The 17,555-nt window shown below is 56.6% G+C and overlaps 1 protein-coding gene across 1 annotated transcript in view; it reads right to left on the bottom strand.

Annotated features, from left to right (window-relative positions):
- Window positions 1-3,612: 3,612 nt before the first annotated feature.
- TAF4 (TATA-box binding protein associated factor 4) overlaps window positions 3,613-17,555 on the bottom strand; it is a 66,284-nt gene continuing 52,341 nt past the window's right edge. The window contains exons 14-15 of the mRNA XM_047851569.1: window positions 17,380-17,499; window positions 3,613-4,804 (exon numbers count right to left, since the gene is read on the bottom strand). Of these exons, the coding sequence (XP_047707525.1) occupies window positions 4,637-4,804; window positions 17,380-17,499 (288 nt within the window). The 3' untranslated portion in view covers window positions 3,613-4,636. The remainder of the gene's footprint in view (window positions 4,805-17,379; window positions 17,500-17,555) is intronic.

The raw sequence follows: 17,555 nt of genomic DNA, 5'->3' as shown, positions 1-17,555 counted from the left end.
CTGCCCCTCAGCGTGATTCTGTCAGCCTCTTTCTTTTTAAAAAAAACTTATGGGGCGCCTGGGTGGCGCAGTCGGTTAAGCGTCCGACTTCAGCCAGGTCACGATCTCGCGGTCTGTGAGTTCGAGCCCCGCGTCAGGCTCTGGGCGGATGGCTCGGAGCCTGGAGCCTGTTTCCGATTCTGTGTCTCCCTCTCTCTCTGCCCCTCCCCCGTTCATGCTCTGTCTCTCTCTGTCCCAAAAATAAATAAAAACGTTGAAAAAGAAAAAAAAAATTTTTTTTTAAACTTTTATTAACGTTTATTCATTTTTGAGAGACACAGAGACAGAGCGTGGATGGGGGAGGGGCAGAGAGAGAGGGAGACACAGAATCCAAAGCAGGCTCCAGGCTCTGAGCCATCAGTACAGAGCCCTACACGGGGCTTGAACTCACAAACTGTGAAGTCGGATGCTTAACCGACTGAGCCACCCAGGCACCCCACTCCATTTGTTTGTTTTTTTTTTTTAATTGTTTAACGTTTATTTATTTTTGAGAGAGTGAGAATGCAAGCAGGGGAGGGGCAGAGAGAGAGAGGGAGACACAGAATCCAAAGCAAGATCCAGGCTCCAAGCTGTCAGCACAGAGCCCGACGCAGGGCTCGAACCCACAAACCACGAGATCATGACCTGGCCAAAGTCTCCGACGCTCAACCGACTGAGGCCCCGGCGGGCCTCGTGTCAGCCTCTTTCAGTCTGAGCCACCACGGTGGGCATGTGGCGGGTCTCACCATGGTTTTGGTTTCCATTTCTCTGATGACCAGTCACGATGGGCAACTTTTCTTTCACTCATCGGCCACCTGTAGGTCTTTCATAAAGGACCCATTCAAGTGTCTCAGACATTTTTTACTGAGCTGTGGAACTCTTTACACACTTTGCATGCGGGTTCCCATCGGGTTTACACCCCGTGCACGCTCTCTCCCGGCCTATGGCCTCCCGTCTGCCTTCACTGGGCATCTTCTGACAGGCAGAACTTAAGTGCACTTTGCCGTTTTTCTCTTTATGGCTTGTGCCTTCCATGTCCATAAGGGTCCTTGCCCACTCCAGTCTTCTAGAAGATCTGGAGTCTCAGCTTCCACATTCAGGCCCACGGTCCATCTCAAATGAGGCTGCGTGTGCGTGAGGACGGGGTCAAGACTCACCCTCCGCCCTCAGGCCCCCAGTTGCACTAACGTCCGGCCTCCCTTCGCTGCGTTGGTGTCTTTGTCAAAAACCCAGTGGCTGTAACACGCAGATCCACTTCTGGACTCTGTGGTGTTCGCTGACCGGGTCTGCCCGCACACGCCAATACCACCCCGGCTCGATTAACACGGCTTTACGCCAAGTGTTGAAACCTGGGAGCGTGAGCATTTTGATTCCGCTCTAGACCGCCTTGGCTATTCCAAATCACCTACAGCTCCGTACGGGTCTCCAGACTCAGACCGTCCCGTGGCAGACCATCCGCTGGGGCTCTGAGCGCGGCAGCACCGCCCTCCCCGCAACACCCCGTCCGCTCCGTAGACATGGCACCTTCTCCACTCAGACCTACTTTCGTCTCTCTCGTCTGGGTGTGAGGGTCTCCCCTGTAGTTCCTTGCACGCATCCCTAGGTATCCTGACCTTGGTCGTGTCGTCGGTGGCCACGGGTTGCTGGGACGCAGAATCACGGTTCATTTAGGACACTGACCCCCCCCTCCTACAATCTCACCAAATCCGAATCTGGGCAGCGCGTGTCCGAGTCTTCTGCGTGCGCACAATGGCGCCATCTGGGATTCTTCCTCCATCTTCCTCCTTTCCAAACGTGATGCCTGACTTCCTTTTCCTGCCTTTCTGCTGCAGCGGAGCGGTGAGAGCCGGCGTCCCAGACGCCGCCAGCCAGCCCTCTGCCCTCGAGCCCGCCCACGTACCCAAACCCGACCTCGGACGACTAACAACGTGTCATGGTGGGCGCCGACCCACAGCTCCGGTCTGGTGAGGGAAAATGACGGACAGACCCGTGCCTCGTGGCTGCCGGCAGCACCTCGGCCGGGCGCGGCCTCCTGCTGGCGTCACGGCTGTGGCTGCGACCGTCCCCGACCCGGCAGGACGTGCAGACAAGCTGGAAGTCAGTCACACCCACAGAAATCTGAGCACGACCGTCCTCTACCGACTGACCTGATTTATTTCAGGGCAACAGCTTCACGAAAACAAAGAGGTCGTGGTTAGAAAGCACCAGCGTGACCTGCCCGCTAAGTCACCTCGGGCCTGTTCCCGTGGGCGGGAGACTTAGAAACCCTGAAAGCGCTTCCTGCACAGGCTCTGTCCTCGGCCACCACAGGTGTGACAGGCAAGTGTGTCCCCCCAAGAGAGATCAGGGGAGGCTAACCCCCGGCACCTCAGAACATGACCTTACTTGGAGGCAGGGTCTTTACGGAGGTCAAGTTAAAATGAGGTCACTCGTGGTCCCGTGGCAAGGGGCGATTCAGACACGAAGAGGGACACGCACAGAGAAACCGCCACACAAACGTTGCGGCCGAGGTGCCAGCAACGACCAGAGCTGGGCGAGAGCCCTGGCACGGACTCCCTCGCGGCCTCGGGGGAACCCCAACCCTGCCAAACCCTGACCTCACGTTTCTGGCCTCGAGAACGGGGACACAGGCCTCGGGGACACGGCTGGCAACCCCCGGAGACCACGGAACGGGCACCCCGACGCGAGCGGTGTTCTCCAGTGTAACTTGTACGGAAGCCCACACGTCGCTGCGTGTCGTCAGACTAGTTACAATTAACGTGAAAACTGGGCGCCAGCCCCGAGTGCGCCACGGCCGGCTCCAGCAGCGCTCGGGAGGCAGGGCGCTGGCCGGTCCACCACGCTGGCTGGCAGAAAGGAGGCGGGCGTCCTGGAGACCCCATCCGGCTCCGCCACTCTGTGTCCGCACCGGGCTCTCCGGGGCACGAGTCTGTGCTCAGAACCCCCCCCCCGGGCCCACAAGGGCCTCACCTCGCCTCTCCCCAAGGTGCCCCAGCTGCGAGGACAGGTGCCCAGCGTACCTGTGTCGAGGTGGGGCGGTCCGGCAACGGAAGGCAGGCGGGGTGGCCCGGATGGCCCGAGCACGCGGGGAGGCAACTCGGCTTCGGGCCCTCCTGCCAGGCCTCACTCTGCAGCGCGGAGGTCCCGTCTGCGGAGGTCAGGCTATTCCTCCCCGAGTGGCTGAGGTTTACACACTGATGCTAACAAGGAGCCCCTAAACAAACACCTCAGCGGAACCAGAGCTGAGTCTCTGGCGGCAGATGTAAAACTGGAAAACCGGGAAAAACGGGCAAAACAGATACAGATAAATTTGTTTTTAATAAAGGAGTTAATTTTCTTTCAATCCTATATAAAACAATAGCAATTAAAAACTTCATTTTTGAAAGTAAAATATTTACATATGAACAAGTAACTGTGCAAAATTTACATGAAAAAATGGAAAGACAGGGATTTCCTAAAAGACAAAATAAAAGGCGTAACAGTTTTCGGGCGTCGATAAAAAATACTGATCAGCATTCGGTTCACACTCGCGCGAATTAAAGTCTGACGTGAGGATTCACACGGAGAAAGCCCAAGTATTTACAGTCATAAAAGTACTATCAATAGACAATTTAATACAATAACCTCTGAAAATATAAAGAACCAATTAGTATATTTGTAATAAAAAAATAGGTACAAAGAAGGGGCTTTGCTCTGGACATCTGCGAAGTCGGCCCACAGCTTGCTTACAGTCTCTTAGCAAAATAATTATAGTTTACATAGCCATTTTTATGTTATGTGCCAAAAATTATGTACAATTACTGACAAAATACACCAACCATTTTTCAACACTTGATTCACACTGAGAAACAGTCTTTTGATGATTCTTCTCAACTTTGATTTTATTTCATCTAAGTTTCCACTTTTAGCTAAAAAACACAGTGCAAGTAAAATATATTTATGCTGAAAAGGTTTTCATTTCTTTTAACTTTACAGCTTTACAAACTACAGCAAATAAACTGCGTCTGTACAGGTGCCGACCACGCGCTCGGGAGGAGCCGGCGGCACGGCCTCTCCTGAGCAGGAAGGTGGCTCCGCTCCGCGCGGGCGCGCCGTGGGGCTCCGGGCTCCTCGGGGACTCTGGCGAGGGAGGGGACGGGCAGATAAATAGTCTAAAAAATCAGTTTGCTTTGCCAACTGACTAATACAAAAATAAAATAAATGAAATGAGGTCATCGCTGTAGACACACACCTACGCAGTAAGTCGGGTTGAATGAACCAAAACGCACAAATAATGTAGAAACCGCTACGAGGTGACAGAGGGCAACTAATTATTTGCTAAACGATTCCATCAGTTTTTATATATGGCTTGTTTGGCAAGAAGGCCACTCAATCAAAGATGAGTTAAGAGTTAATTGTCCTTTAAGAGGGCCCACGGGCCTCTGTGTTCTCTGTTACAGAAACGTGTTTTCTTCCGCACTGAAGAGTTGACTTAGAAACAGGAATATAAAACTGTTCCGTTGGAAAGAGGTGGCTGTTTTTTAAACAATATCCCATTTGCTTGTTACAAAAGGCGTCATCTGCAAATATATAAAAGCGTCCCAGGCGTCTCCATCCGCGACGCCGCGCCCGCCCTGTGCTACTTGAGGAATGCTTTGTAGAGCAACAGTGAATGGCTTGTCTCACGCTCATTCTCTAAACAAAATATGAGGTCCCTGAGGTTGACCCGCGTGATCCTTTGTCGCGTGAACTGTCTGGGGGTTCCGACGCCGGAGCTGCCTGGGACCGCCGAGCCTGGGCCCGACCCCTGGTGACGAGAAAGAAGACAGCCGAGTTAGTGGTGTGCACGGGTGGGCGGGACCCAAGGCGCTGGCAGGAAGGGGCAGGGCCAGGTGCTGGCCCCAGGGCTACGCGCCCACAGCCACTCGAGTTTCCCTACAGGTGTGCCAAGGAACCCTGAAGCTGGAGGAAGCCACGTGTGGGACAGGCTCCTTCCTGCAGACCTGCTCCTGGAGCTGAAGTGCTTTACGGGTCCCTAACAGGGAGGGGGTGCGAGCAGGGGGCACGGCCCCCACGCTGACCTCCGGGACCGGTGGTCTCAAGCACCCATATGGGCACTAAACCCTGCAATTCCCAGGGCTCAGACTCCGGCCCTCGGGGCCTGCAGAAGGCACAGGCGGAGGCTCCTGCCCCAGGGGGATGGCAAGACAGCTCCTGGGCTTGAAGCTGGTGTCCCCGACCTCCATGTGTCCAGGCGGCCAGGTGGGACCGATGCCACACCCGGGGCAATCATGTCGTCCCCATGTCGCCGGCAAAGGCACTTTCCCAATGCTGCAAAGTCTAAACTCCCAGGCTGGGCGGGCGGGCGGGCGGGCGGTTAGCGGGCTGGACCGCAGAGCTCTGGGGTCACCGCGGTCGTCCGCGGCCAACAGGGGGCACCCTGCTCCCAGCCAGTCTCAGCGGGACACTGCCACCTCCGGGCCGACAGCAGCAACTGGGCTCAGGGCCTGCACCGCTGGGGAACAGCCGAGCTTCTGCGAGTCTCTGACGCCTGCACGTGGACAAGGAGTCACTGGGGGCGGTGTTCCCGGATGCGTCGTGTTGGGTCCTGGGGTTCCAGCACCGCATCTCCGTCCGACCACACAACTCCCAACTGCGTGGTGCCTGGTTCTCCGTTCAGAATGAAAACTAAGCATCTGTGTTCTGATGGTTAAAGTTGCTCGTGCATATTTCAAGTGCAAACATAACACAGGGTATTTTTACCGCATGTTCTCACAGCTTAGGAAGGTGGGAGGAAAGGGTTCCCCGACAGCTTGAAGAAGAGCCCTGCCCTGACCAGGCCGCAGTTCCGGGAGCCGGCCAGCAGGTGGCGGGCGAGGCCCACGCACGCTCCGGGCACCAGGTCCCTCTGCCACCTGAGCCCTTTCCCCCAGGGGAGTCCCTGTGCACACGCACCCATCTTTGACCTCAATTACAATTTGCACCCCCTCCACCACCCTTCACGGCTGAGGTCCCTCCTCCAGGCCAGGTTGCGTGGCAGCTACTTTTCCTTGTTTGGAAGAACAATTCTGGTTTCTCCGTGCTTTCCTGAGCCTCGGTAACAGCCCTAAAGGAGCATTTTGTGCAAGACACATACCGCGCCACCCCTCCCCCTTCCCCACAAAGGCTTGTGATGACGTTGGAGCAGCAGGAGCCCGGGGGCCCGTCGGGGGCCCGCCGCTCTGCACCCCAGACACCATGGGGAGAGCCCAGCACGCCCAAGCAGAGGCCAGTTTCTGGAAAGACAGCTGCCCGCGGACGGTGGCCTGCCCTCTGCACCTCCCCTGCAGACGCCAAGACTCACGGGGACAGGCGCAGCCATGCAGAGAGCAAAGGCACTACCTACGTAACGGACCGAAACATCTCTGCAACACACGTGACCAATTCTGGACCACGTCTGATGTTTCTACTTTCCAAACAGAAAGCCAACAGCCAAAAACAGGTAGGACAGGGCCCCCACTTCAGGTGGAAATTACCGGGTCAGAACTCAAGACAAATAATACTTGTGATATTATTCCAATATTTCTTAGAAACCACAACTGGTCTCAAAGCGTTAACGGGCAAGTGAGCCGGTGGAGTGCCGCCCCCAGGTGCAGGCGGCACGCTCTGAGGGCCAGCGAGAAACTTCAATTCCTGGTGTTTCTATGGATGTTGTAAAAAGCCGATGTTCAAAGATATCCTACTTAATACTCACATTACTTCTAATTACACGGGCCGAGCACCGTTTCCCCATCTCATGCCAAAACGGAAGGACGCAGTTCACCATCCTCCCTCCAGGGTCCTGGTCATACTGCTCGTCGGGTATTCTGGCTGCGGGAGGGGTCACAGGAGCCCGGAGCCCGGGAGAGAGGACGGCCGTGACCACCCAGCCTACCGACACCGCGCCCAGCCCAGAATCACGGAACAACCGGTGGGGGCGGGGATGGCCCCCAGGGGGAGCGGTGACGCCCACACCCCATCAAAGGGCTGCCTTGCCCGGTCTCTGCAGGCGCTGGGCTAAGAGCAAGGCGACCCTGGATGTATCGCTTGCACACAGCAGGTCCTCCCCTGAAAACGGCACGTCGCACACCTGTCAGCCCGGTCACGGGACTGGTCCAAGACAAAAACAAAGAGCTATTTCTTTTGAAGGCAACCTTGCCATTGGCAAAATGCCACAATCGATCTGACAGGCAATGAGCACCTGATGTAAAACCGAATGGGAAAAACCCCACTTTGCGTCCAAATCCCGGCTCATGGGGCCACCTCAGTTGGGGGCCAATGCTCACAGGGAGAGAAGCCCCCGGCGTGGCTGGGTGCTCGCCATGCGTGCCGACACGTGAGCCCCGGTGCCACGGGCCCTTGGGCACGGTCTCAGGGAAATGTCCACCTCGGGGCCACAGCAGCCAAGAGCCCTGCACTCGGGCCCCCAGAAGCACGGCCAAGCGGCTCCCGAGCGAGGGGCCCCTCAAGGCTGCGCCCCCGCCCCGCGTTCAGCTGGACAGCCAGGAGCCTGGGCCGAACCGGTTCCAGTGAACCCAAGGGCACAGCCTCCAGCCGGCTCGCCCTGCTCCCCTCAGTTCCCCAACTCGCCTGCACCCGTCTCTGCGCCTTCCCTGTCCACGAAACAGAGCACCCGGTGCAGACGGGCGGCCAGGAGTACACGCGGCGGCAAAGACACGCAGGTACTCTCCTCAGGAGGACACATACCACTCAGTCACCCCGACACCTCCCTCCGTCTCCCCAAAACCAACTCAGAACAAGAAGGCACCAATCTACCCAGGCATCGCTCCATCGGCAGACGTGGCGGCACGGAGCGCCCTGCTCCAGAAAGACTCCAGATGAGAACACCTGGCAGGTCCTCCTGAACCCACAAGGTGACGTGGCAAAGGCAGAGGATGGAGACAGCGAGGGGCCGCGGTCTGACAGAGGCCACCCAGAATGGCCGGTCCACCCCAGTCTAGCGTCCAGAGTCCTCAGAACACAGAGCCTCCGACAAGGGAAAGAACTAAAGGGACACTGAGGCTCCTGCAAGACCGGGACGTCACCACCAAAGGACACAGGACCCTCCAGGACCCTCCTACAAGCAACGCAAACAGAAAACCGGCCACACTACCCGACTGCTCAGCGCGGTCAGAAGAGGGCGCCATCAGACCGCAAGTCTGATGAGACACCCAAACCTGGCAAAAGTGACCCAAGATTAGCAAGTCCGTCAAGATCTACCGCAAAAATCAGAAAACAGAATTCCACGCACATCAGAGACTGTCTGGAAAAACAAGAAAACCATTAAGACAACACTTCCAACAACCAAAAGATGTCCTGAAACATTTGAGGACATGAGAAGTGCCCTGAATGAAAAATCCCTAACGTTAAGAGAAGTAGATTAAAAAACAGAAGGGATGAGAGTGGAGTAAATGCAAGAAAAAAATGGGAAGCAGACACAGAGATCTCTCAGAAGTGCATGAATTAACTGCAAGGCACCGAGGGCAGACCCGCGAGGAAAGGCAGGCTCGTGAGGGGCGCAGCCGCGGAAGGTCTGGGGAAGGGCAGGTGGCGGGCAAGCAAAGGCCTGTGTTAGCAGAGCCTCCGAAGAAGGAAGCGGACAGAGCACAGCAGACACGGAAGCCAGAGTCCAGGAACCAGAAAGACCAAATCTACACACTGAAAGTTCCCATGAAAACCGACTCTGACATCTCCTCGTGAAATTGCTAGTTTTCAAAGATCAAGACAAGGCCTCGTGTAAAAGAGACAGCAAGTGACAAAGGCCAGTGAATCGGCCTGGCATCGGGGCTTCTCAAAACCAGCTTCCAAAGCAGGACGACCACGGACGCTCATTCACAGAAGGACTGAAAGAAAGTGCGAGCCAAGGATCTTATATCCAAGCCAGGCCATCCTCCCTATCGAAGCCACAGAAAGACCTTTTGCAACATGCAAGTGTCGGGGATTCTGCATGGAGGCCTCCGCGGGCTGGGCCACAGTGCAGTCGCCATCCACGCCAGGAATGGGCAGGGGACACGCGCAGGGCTGGGGCGGGCAGAAGCACTTGTAAGGAAACCACACCGCTTACTGAAGCTGAGGAGGGGCCCGGCGGGAGGGCGGAGAGCAAGGGGCATGTGCACTGGCTGCTGCGAGAAAGTGGGCGGGGCTCAAGCCCTATGGGACCTAAGAAGCTGAACAGCTAAGAAAAACCAGGGGACATTTAACAAGGTTTATGTGCAAAAATAACCACCAGAATACAACCGTAAGCCATCCTAAATACAAACATTTTAATTAAAGAGCAAAGAATATGCACTTCAGAGGAAGAGAATCACAGCAAACGTAAGAAATAGGCATAGTTATAAAACACTGTGAGACAGAAGAGACCAAGCGTGTTGATCATATCAGAAGAAGGCGAATGGGCTCAATTCACCTACTAGAGGGAAAGCTTTTCGATTCGGCTCAGAAAACAAGACGTAGGCACGTGCTATAGATGTGAGCCACACCTAAAATCAGGAAGTATAAGACCAAAGCAGGGACAGAGATTCTCTCTGGTGAGGGAAGTGCAGAGAGCGGGGTGAATGATGGTCCTAACTCAACACAGCAGAGCTCAAGCCCACTGGACAACGGCAGACATTTTTTAACGCTAAAAGTGCCAATTCACAGAAGATGTGACACTTCTGAATACTTCCGTACCCAACAACGTGGCACACACAGCCCAGCTACAAAGCATCAGCTGCAGAAGACACAGGAGATAAAGACAGAAACGCACGAGTGACACAGACTTTACATCGCCACAGTCCGTACGAGACCCATCGAATGGACAAGAATAAGCAAGGATGCAGAAGACTGGTCAGCTTGAGCAGCAGGTGCGTGTTGTGGAAATCTATTAAGCTCTACGCCGTTTGGGAGAATAGGCCTGTTCTCAGGCACCCACAGCGCAGTCACCAAGATTCCCCGTGTCACCACCGGACTGGCACAATTTTAAACAATCCTGAACAATCTCCCGCGGTGCTGGTGAGACGGGGGAAGGCGAAGCGACCCGATCTTCGGGAGGGGAGCCCGGCTCTTCCTAACAAGACCTCCTGGCAACTTTGCTGCGCCCTCAGCGGTGCGCCCCAGAACACAAAGACCCTCGGGCACAAGGTCATCCGGCATGGCACAATGGCACACAAGTCATCGTTAAATGAAGGAATAAGCGGGGGGGGGGGAGGGGGGTGCGGAAAGGACGGAGGGCAGACAGCACCACCGCCACTGCAGGAGACAGCCACACGGGAAAAGTAGGAGCTCACGGCGTGATCGCCCGGCAGGCGCCACTTTAGCCAAAGGATCCAAGTCGCCACAACGTGACGCGCTCAGAAGGGCACCTTATCCCTTTTGTGAATTCTAGCTAAAATTATGGAACGTGCACTTAATCGTGAGGAAACCCAGGATGAACCCAACTTGAGGGACTCTGTACCAAATGAGTGACCCCCACACTTCGTGAGTGTTGAGATCAGGAGGGAACAAGGAGCGACGGAGGAAGGAGCAAAGAGGGTCCTGAGTGACAACAGGAAAAGGTCCCCAGGGGGACGACGGGGACAATCAAACACAGATAAAATATTTGCAAAAGAAACATCTGGTCAGGGACCATCACCCCAAACAAACTGTGCACACAACTCACAAAACTCAACAACAATAAACCTGAATGAAAAACGGGCCGGACACCCGAGCAGGCCCCTCACCGGAGAAGACGCACAGATGCAGACGGGCGCAGGGACCGACGCTCCGCATCACAGGTCGTCAGGGAGACGCAAATCACAACAGCGAGGCACCACGCACGCCTGTCACCGGGGCCCAAACCCACGACCCTGACGACCCCAGACGCTGGCGAGGGCGCGGAGCGGCAGGAGCGCTCGGCCGTTGCCGGCGGGAACGCAGGACGGGGCGGCCGCTTTGGAGGCGAGTCTGGTGTTTTGCTACAAAACGAATCATAGTCTCACCGGACGAGCCGGCAATCGTGTTCCTTGCGATTTATCTACACGAGTCGAAAACTCGTGTCCACACGAAAACCTGCCCACGGATTTTTACAGCGGCTGTGCTCGCGGCTGCCAAAGCTTGGGAGCGACCACGGCGTCCTTCAGAAGGTGACGGATAAACTGTGGCAGATCCACAACGTGGACCATGACTCCGTGCTCACAAGAAACGAGCTCTCGGCCGCAAAAACGCAGGGAGGAGGCTCCGACGCTCGTCACTAAGGCAGGAGGCCGATCTGAGGAGCCCCACACGTGAGTCCGGCCACACGACTTCCTGGAAAGGCACAGCCGTGGACACGTAAAGGGTCAGTGGCCGTCGGGGCGGCGGCAGGTGGGGGCGAGGGCAGCGGGGAGATGAACACGCGCAGCTCGGGGGGTCTCGGGGCCATGGAACTAGAGCGCACGATGCTGTGAAGGCAGGTGCACGTCACCGCACGTTTGTCCAGACCCGCAGAACGCACGACGCCGAGAGTGACCCCAAGGCGCGCGTGGACTCGGTGGTGATGACGCGTCCGTGGAGGCTCATCAGTTTTCGTAAATGTAGCCTCCAGTGGGTATTGACAGTGGGGAGGCTGTGCGTGTTCGGGGGCAGGTAGCACGCGGGAAATCTCTGTACTTTCAGTCAGTTTCGCTATGAACCTAAAACTCCTCCAAAAAACAAGGTGTATTATAATTTTAAAAAATTAAATTCTGAAAAACCAAATCAAATAAGGTCTTATGAACCATCTAAGCACACTGACGGCTCACTACAGGAAGCTGGGTGAGGGGTGTATAGAAATACTCCAATATTTACCTAACTTTTCCACGGGTCTAAAATTAGTTCAGGGGCGCCGGTGGGGCTCAGTCGGTTAAGCATCTGACTTCGGCTCAGGTCATGATCTCACGGTTTGTGAGTTCGTGCTGACACCGTGGAGCCCCTCTCAGAGCCTCTGTCCTGCTCTCCCTCTGCCCTTCCCCCGCTCACACGCTCCTGCCCTCTCTCTCTCTCTCTCTCTCTCAAAAATAAACATTTAAAATAAATGAATAAACAAAATCAGTTAAAAAAAAAAAGTTACTTTAAAAAGACATATCCCAAGGAAATAATCCCAAACTAAAAAAGAAAAAGAACTAAGCATTACCACTGATGAGGAGAGGCATATGGAGAACTTTTTAAAGTACGGATTTTATGTTAATTGTTATATATGTAACACATAAGCCTCCCTCTGAAGTTCAAAAACAGACAAAAGCAACAACGCATGAAAGAACCTCCCAGAACAGTGTTTGGCGACCTGCGTCTCTCCACCGTGTCGCTCAGGGTCCCCGCGCTCACCGCAAGCAGCCACCTGGTGCCCGGCCCTCCCCGTGGGGTTTGGAAACACACGCTCGTCCCGCTCCTTGGCGTGTCCTCCAGACACATCTGAACCCAGTCGGACCTTCACCCACGGGCCTTGCCCACCTGCCCGCCCCTCCCCCCAGCGCCGGGGCCTCAGCAGCCAGAGCGTCTGGGAGGCCGGGTGTGCTGAGCGAAGGACCAAACACATCGGCAGTGACGGCACTCGATCTCCCACGGACACGGACTCACAGGCGAGGACGGGGAGGAGGCCGGGAAGCCGCCCCTGGGTGCGGACCAGAAGCGGGGTGCCCGCCGGAGCGCGGGGACCGCTTCAGATGCAGAAGGGCCGTGCCTGCACGCACCTTCCCCCGCGTGGACTGCAGAGGGGCCTGGAACCGGCGCGCAGAGCTCAGAAGCGGCCTCCACACGCCACCCCCCGCGGGGGACCGGGGGTCCTGGCCGGGAGCCCGAGGGCACAGGAGTACCGGAGGCTCCGGATGCCTCTCCCGCCGGTAAAACCACGACGTGTCAACAAGGGTGACATTTCAAAAGGATATAGAAACAGCTTGAAGGAGCTTCCACTGCCCAATCTAGAAATAACGAGAGATTGATTACAACCCACTGAAGACCACGGGAGACCACGGCCCCGGCCACGGTGGCGAACAAACGCACGAACAAACGGGCGGACGGAGGACGCAGGGAAAGGTCTTCCTGCAGCAGAAGGCGTGAAGGGGACAGACGTCACGGCCTGCAGCCGCGATGGCGCTGAGGCCGGGGTGGCCCGCGGAGTCCTGGAACACCTCCTCGCTCAAGGCGAAGAAATACTAACCAAACGGCGGTGACTACACGCCGGACAGTGTGGCCGAACCTGGTGACCACGGTCCGTATCAGTGGGAAGGTCACCACACGGGGTGCTTCCTCATGTGACAGACTGGACACAGTGCCATCGAGATGGAGGCGTTTCTGCCAGAGTCACACAGACCTAGGCCGAGGCTCATCCCGTGGACGGAAGTGCCGTCCCCTGAGCGCTGGTGAGAACGAGGGATCCGTTAACAGGCTCACGTGCAAGCCAACCAGATGCCCCACGTCCCTGCACAGACGTGGAGATGCTACTGGGGCCACTGGTGACACGGGGGCAGGCCCGAGGACAGGCAGACATCCCGCCTGGAGTCTGTGCGGCCTCGTGCCAGACAGGGCCCGGAGGTAGCAGCACTAGGGGTGCAAAACACTCCATCAGAGGAACATATACACACACGTTTAACACACACACACACACACACACACACACACACACACACACGAGACACCGTGACGGGGTCGGGGTCATGCAACACTCAGAACTGAGAGCATAAACAAAGAGCTGCGTGCACTCCTCCTACAACTCTTCTGTAGGTTGAAAACGATTCTCAATTAAAAGAAAGTGTATTTTTAAATAAGCACCGTCTGCTGGGAAGACAGCAACGGGGGCAGCAGTTTCATCTTCCCAAAGGCCCGTGTATGACTCACGGTAACTGAGCGGCCAAACCCAAGACCAGCAACTGCTATTTAGAGCAAACCCCGCGAAGATGAGCCGCAGGCGGCCACAAGCCCGAACGGGACCCCCAGAACTGTGCAGGCCGGGCTACCGCCGGGCTGGAGGCCTCAGGGGGCAGCGGCCACAGAGCAGCATCCCGCGGACAAGATCGGGAGGTGGGAAACGAGGTGGGCAGGACGGGGAGGTGGAGACAGGGACGGCCCAGGGGCGAGGCGGGGAGGGGAGCCGTGGATGCTGAGAGCAAGCGTCCAGCACACGAAGGCCACGAGAGAGGGGCTCCGCCAGGTTCGCAGGCTACCTCAGACACACACGCCCATCGAGTTCGAGGAAACGAAAGTCACGTGAAAAGAGCCAACGGACAGCACGAGGATTGACCCCCTCCCCCCCAAGTTGCTACAGGGAAAAGAGAAAACGAAGACGGGTAACATCCTTGCAGACAGTGAAAAACACCGAGAAGACGGAATCAACAAACAGACCAAAACTGTAACGGTGTACCTCAAAACAAGCTAAGAGACACTGGCGACAGTCGTAAAGAACAAGAGAAGCCGGAGTTAGCGAAACTCAGAAACGAGGCGCCAGAGTTGAGAAAACATTAGACAGAAAACTCAAGAAACCACGAGCACAAGAACGTGAGCGCAAGTGAGGCCGACAGAGGGTTCAAGAGGCAAAGGACGACACAATGGTCCCCGTCGGGGTCTCCAAGGAGAAGCCGGGGAAACAAGCCACCAAAGACGTTCCCGAACGAAAACAGACTTGAGGCTGCGTGAACGCCACCCATACCCGAGACCGCCAACCCAGACAACCGGTTCCAAGGAAAATTAAAGGCTCGTAAGAAAAAAAAACCAAATTCTTTGGGTAACTTGGGCTAAAAGAACACATGACGTGTAAGAGAAATAAAATTAGACTATCATCAGGCCTGAACAGCAACACTTTATGCCAGGAATAAATATCCGGAGTAACACGTTCAAGATTCTCGAGGGAAGCAAATGGGAGACAAGGATTTCACAGCTACACACACGGGCCTGCAAGCACACAGGGCACGAGCTGCTTCCGCGTGTAAGCACCTGCAGACGCCCTCCCCACGAACCATCCCGAAACAACCCGGCAGAGGAATCACAGAAAACCGAAACGACCACACAGACACCAACATCGAGATGAATCATCAGTGTGACGCACACGGTCCCTCGAGGAACCCTGCGGGAGGACGAGGGGGACCGCGGGGCGATGCGCTGCTGCAGCGAGCGAGGCCGCTACATGCTCGACACGCACGACAGGACGCGCCCGGCCGGAGCCCCGCCTGCCCGAGCGGGAAGACCCTGCTCCCACCCCAGCACCCAGCCGCGAGGCCACCTGCCCTTCCCCGGGAGCCACCTGGACGGGGGAGGCAGTGTCTACGGGGGGCGCACTAGGTCAGAGTGGCGTTCCACAGACCCTTACTGACGCCAAAGGGAAAAACAAAGCGCCCGACCGAGTCAGGATGAACCGTCTGCTAAGCGAGAACCCGCACTCCTGGAAGGGAGTCCATCTGCCGCCCACAATCTCCAGCACCGAGTGGCAATCGCTAGACACGCAGAGAAACAGGAAAGTGGGACCCGCAGGTAAGGAGAAGGGCAGCCAGCAGAGACGGCCTGAGCCCAGACCCTGGACCCGCACGGGCGTTAAAGCAGCCTTGTTTTTTTCTTAATTTTTTTTTTTCTTAACGTTTATTTATTTTTCAGACAGAGAGACAGAGCATGAATGTGGGAGGGGCAGAGAGAGGGAGACACAGAATCCGAACAGGCTCCAGGCCCTGAGCTGTCAGCACAGAGCCCGACGCGGGGCTCGAACTCACGGACCGCGAGATCATGGCCTGAGCCGAAGTCGGACGCTTACCCGACTGAGCCACCCAGGCGCCCCATAAAGCAGCTTTTATGAACAGGCCAAAGGCAGAATGTCCCGGGGGCTGTGGTCTCTCTCAACACGTGAGCAGACAGGGAACTTCAGCAAAGAATCAGAAACCGTAAGAAAGACTGGAAACCCCAGAACTGTGAACACATCGGCGGGCGCGAGCTTCAGTGGGTGGGCTCCACGGCTGCCTGCGGGTGACATGGCTCCCTGTGGTCAGGGGGCCTGAGGACAAACAGGGGAAATCATCCTGCCTGAAGATGAAAGAAAAATGAACAGTCCCAGACACCCGAGTGCAACGTCACCAGGTCTCATGTACGTGTCGCTGGCAAGTCCAAGAGGAAAAGCAAACCGGAACCGGAAAAAATTTTGAAGAAATGAAGGCCACCATGTCCCCAATTTGAGGAACTTCTTCTACGGATCAAAGAACCCCAAGCAGGCCAAATGCCAAGAGAACCAAGTCTAAAAAGAACCGAGACAAACTTCTCAAGTTTACAATGAAAACGTCAAAGCAGCCAGAGAAGGGAGATCCGTCAGGTGCGCGGCACAAGCGTAAACCACGTGGGGCCCAAAGACACCGGAAGCACGTCTTCCACGGGAGAGAGACGGTCACACATCCATCGCAGCTGCTGATCAGGTTAGGGAAAAGGGGTCTGCCATTTTGCAAAACACGCCAGGAAACCTCCCACCTTTTTTGTGATCCGGAACGAGACAGCACAGCATTGGGACGGGGATGCCCTCCGCAGCGTGAAGGACTCCAGCCGTGAAACAGAGGGGCTCGGGGAGCAGGGGCATGAGGGGTGCCTGGTCGTGGGGCTCCCACATCCCTCTTAGCACGTCCTCACCTAAAGTACACGGCACCCATCTGGACACGCTCAGCTCCTTCAGGAGCGTAGAATGCAAAAAAAAGGGCTGTCTACCCAGACTTTTGCGTTCAGGGAAAGTACTGTTCAAAGTTGAGGGGGGGACGCCATCCCTTTCGAGTAAACAGAAGCTGAGCGAACCCCGCCCCGCCCCGCCCCCACCAGCGCCCCGCCCACCAGAAATGCCGGATGCGGTCCTGTGGGCCGAGGGAAACGCTGCTCGCGCAGGCCCGGACCGTGGCCTCCAGAAGCAAAAACTACACACGCCAACAGGAAACGCCAGGCTCTCTTTCTTCTCGTAACTTAAAACACAACGGACGGTAAACCAAGATAACAAAATCCTAAGGTTGGGTTTGCAACCGTGTGTGAAGGTATCACAACAAACAACACGAGAAACCAACAAAATCTGGACACACGGAAAGCGGCACGGGTCCCTCTCCCCGGCACCCGGACTCCCGGCCCGGCTCCTCGCCCGCCCCATGCACGGGCCTCTTCCAACAGCTCCTTCCGCGGGCGGCCCGACGCTCACCGCGTCCACGCACGCGGACCAAGCCTCCGTGTGGCGAGAACCCGGGCTCCCGCAGCGTCCACGACAAGCTGATGTGAGCGTGAGGTGTCGGGCGCACAAGTACTCCAGGGAGGCCCGCGGGGTGGGGGTGGGGGGGGGGCGCGCAGGGCGGTCGAGGATCCTGGGCACCTGCCCGACCTGGCGCACAGAGCGGAGACGCCCCCGGGGCCCCTCCAGCCCTCCTCGCCGCCGCCGCCGCCGCCACGGTACCGTACCTCCGTCCCCGACCCTGGTCCCGGAGAGTCCACCTTCCGCTTCTTCCGGGGCCCGATGGCAGCGAGCGCGGTGAGGTTGGCGTCCCGCTGCCTCATCTGCGCCAGTTCCTGCTGCTGCATCTTTGTCGAGAAAAGGAAAACAAGGACCGTCAGGTCACACGCGTGGCTCTCGCTTT

This window comes from Prionailurus viverrinus, chromosome A3, assembly GCF_022837055.1.
Source record: "Prionailurus viverrinus isolate Anna chromosome A3, UM_Priviv_1.0, whole genome shotgun sequence".
Taxonomy (NCBI): Eukaryota; Metazoa; Chordata; class Mammalia; order Carnivora; family Felidae; genus Prionailurus; species Prionailurus viverrinus.
This window is presented reverse-complemented; position numbering and strand designations above follow the sequence as displayed.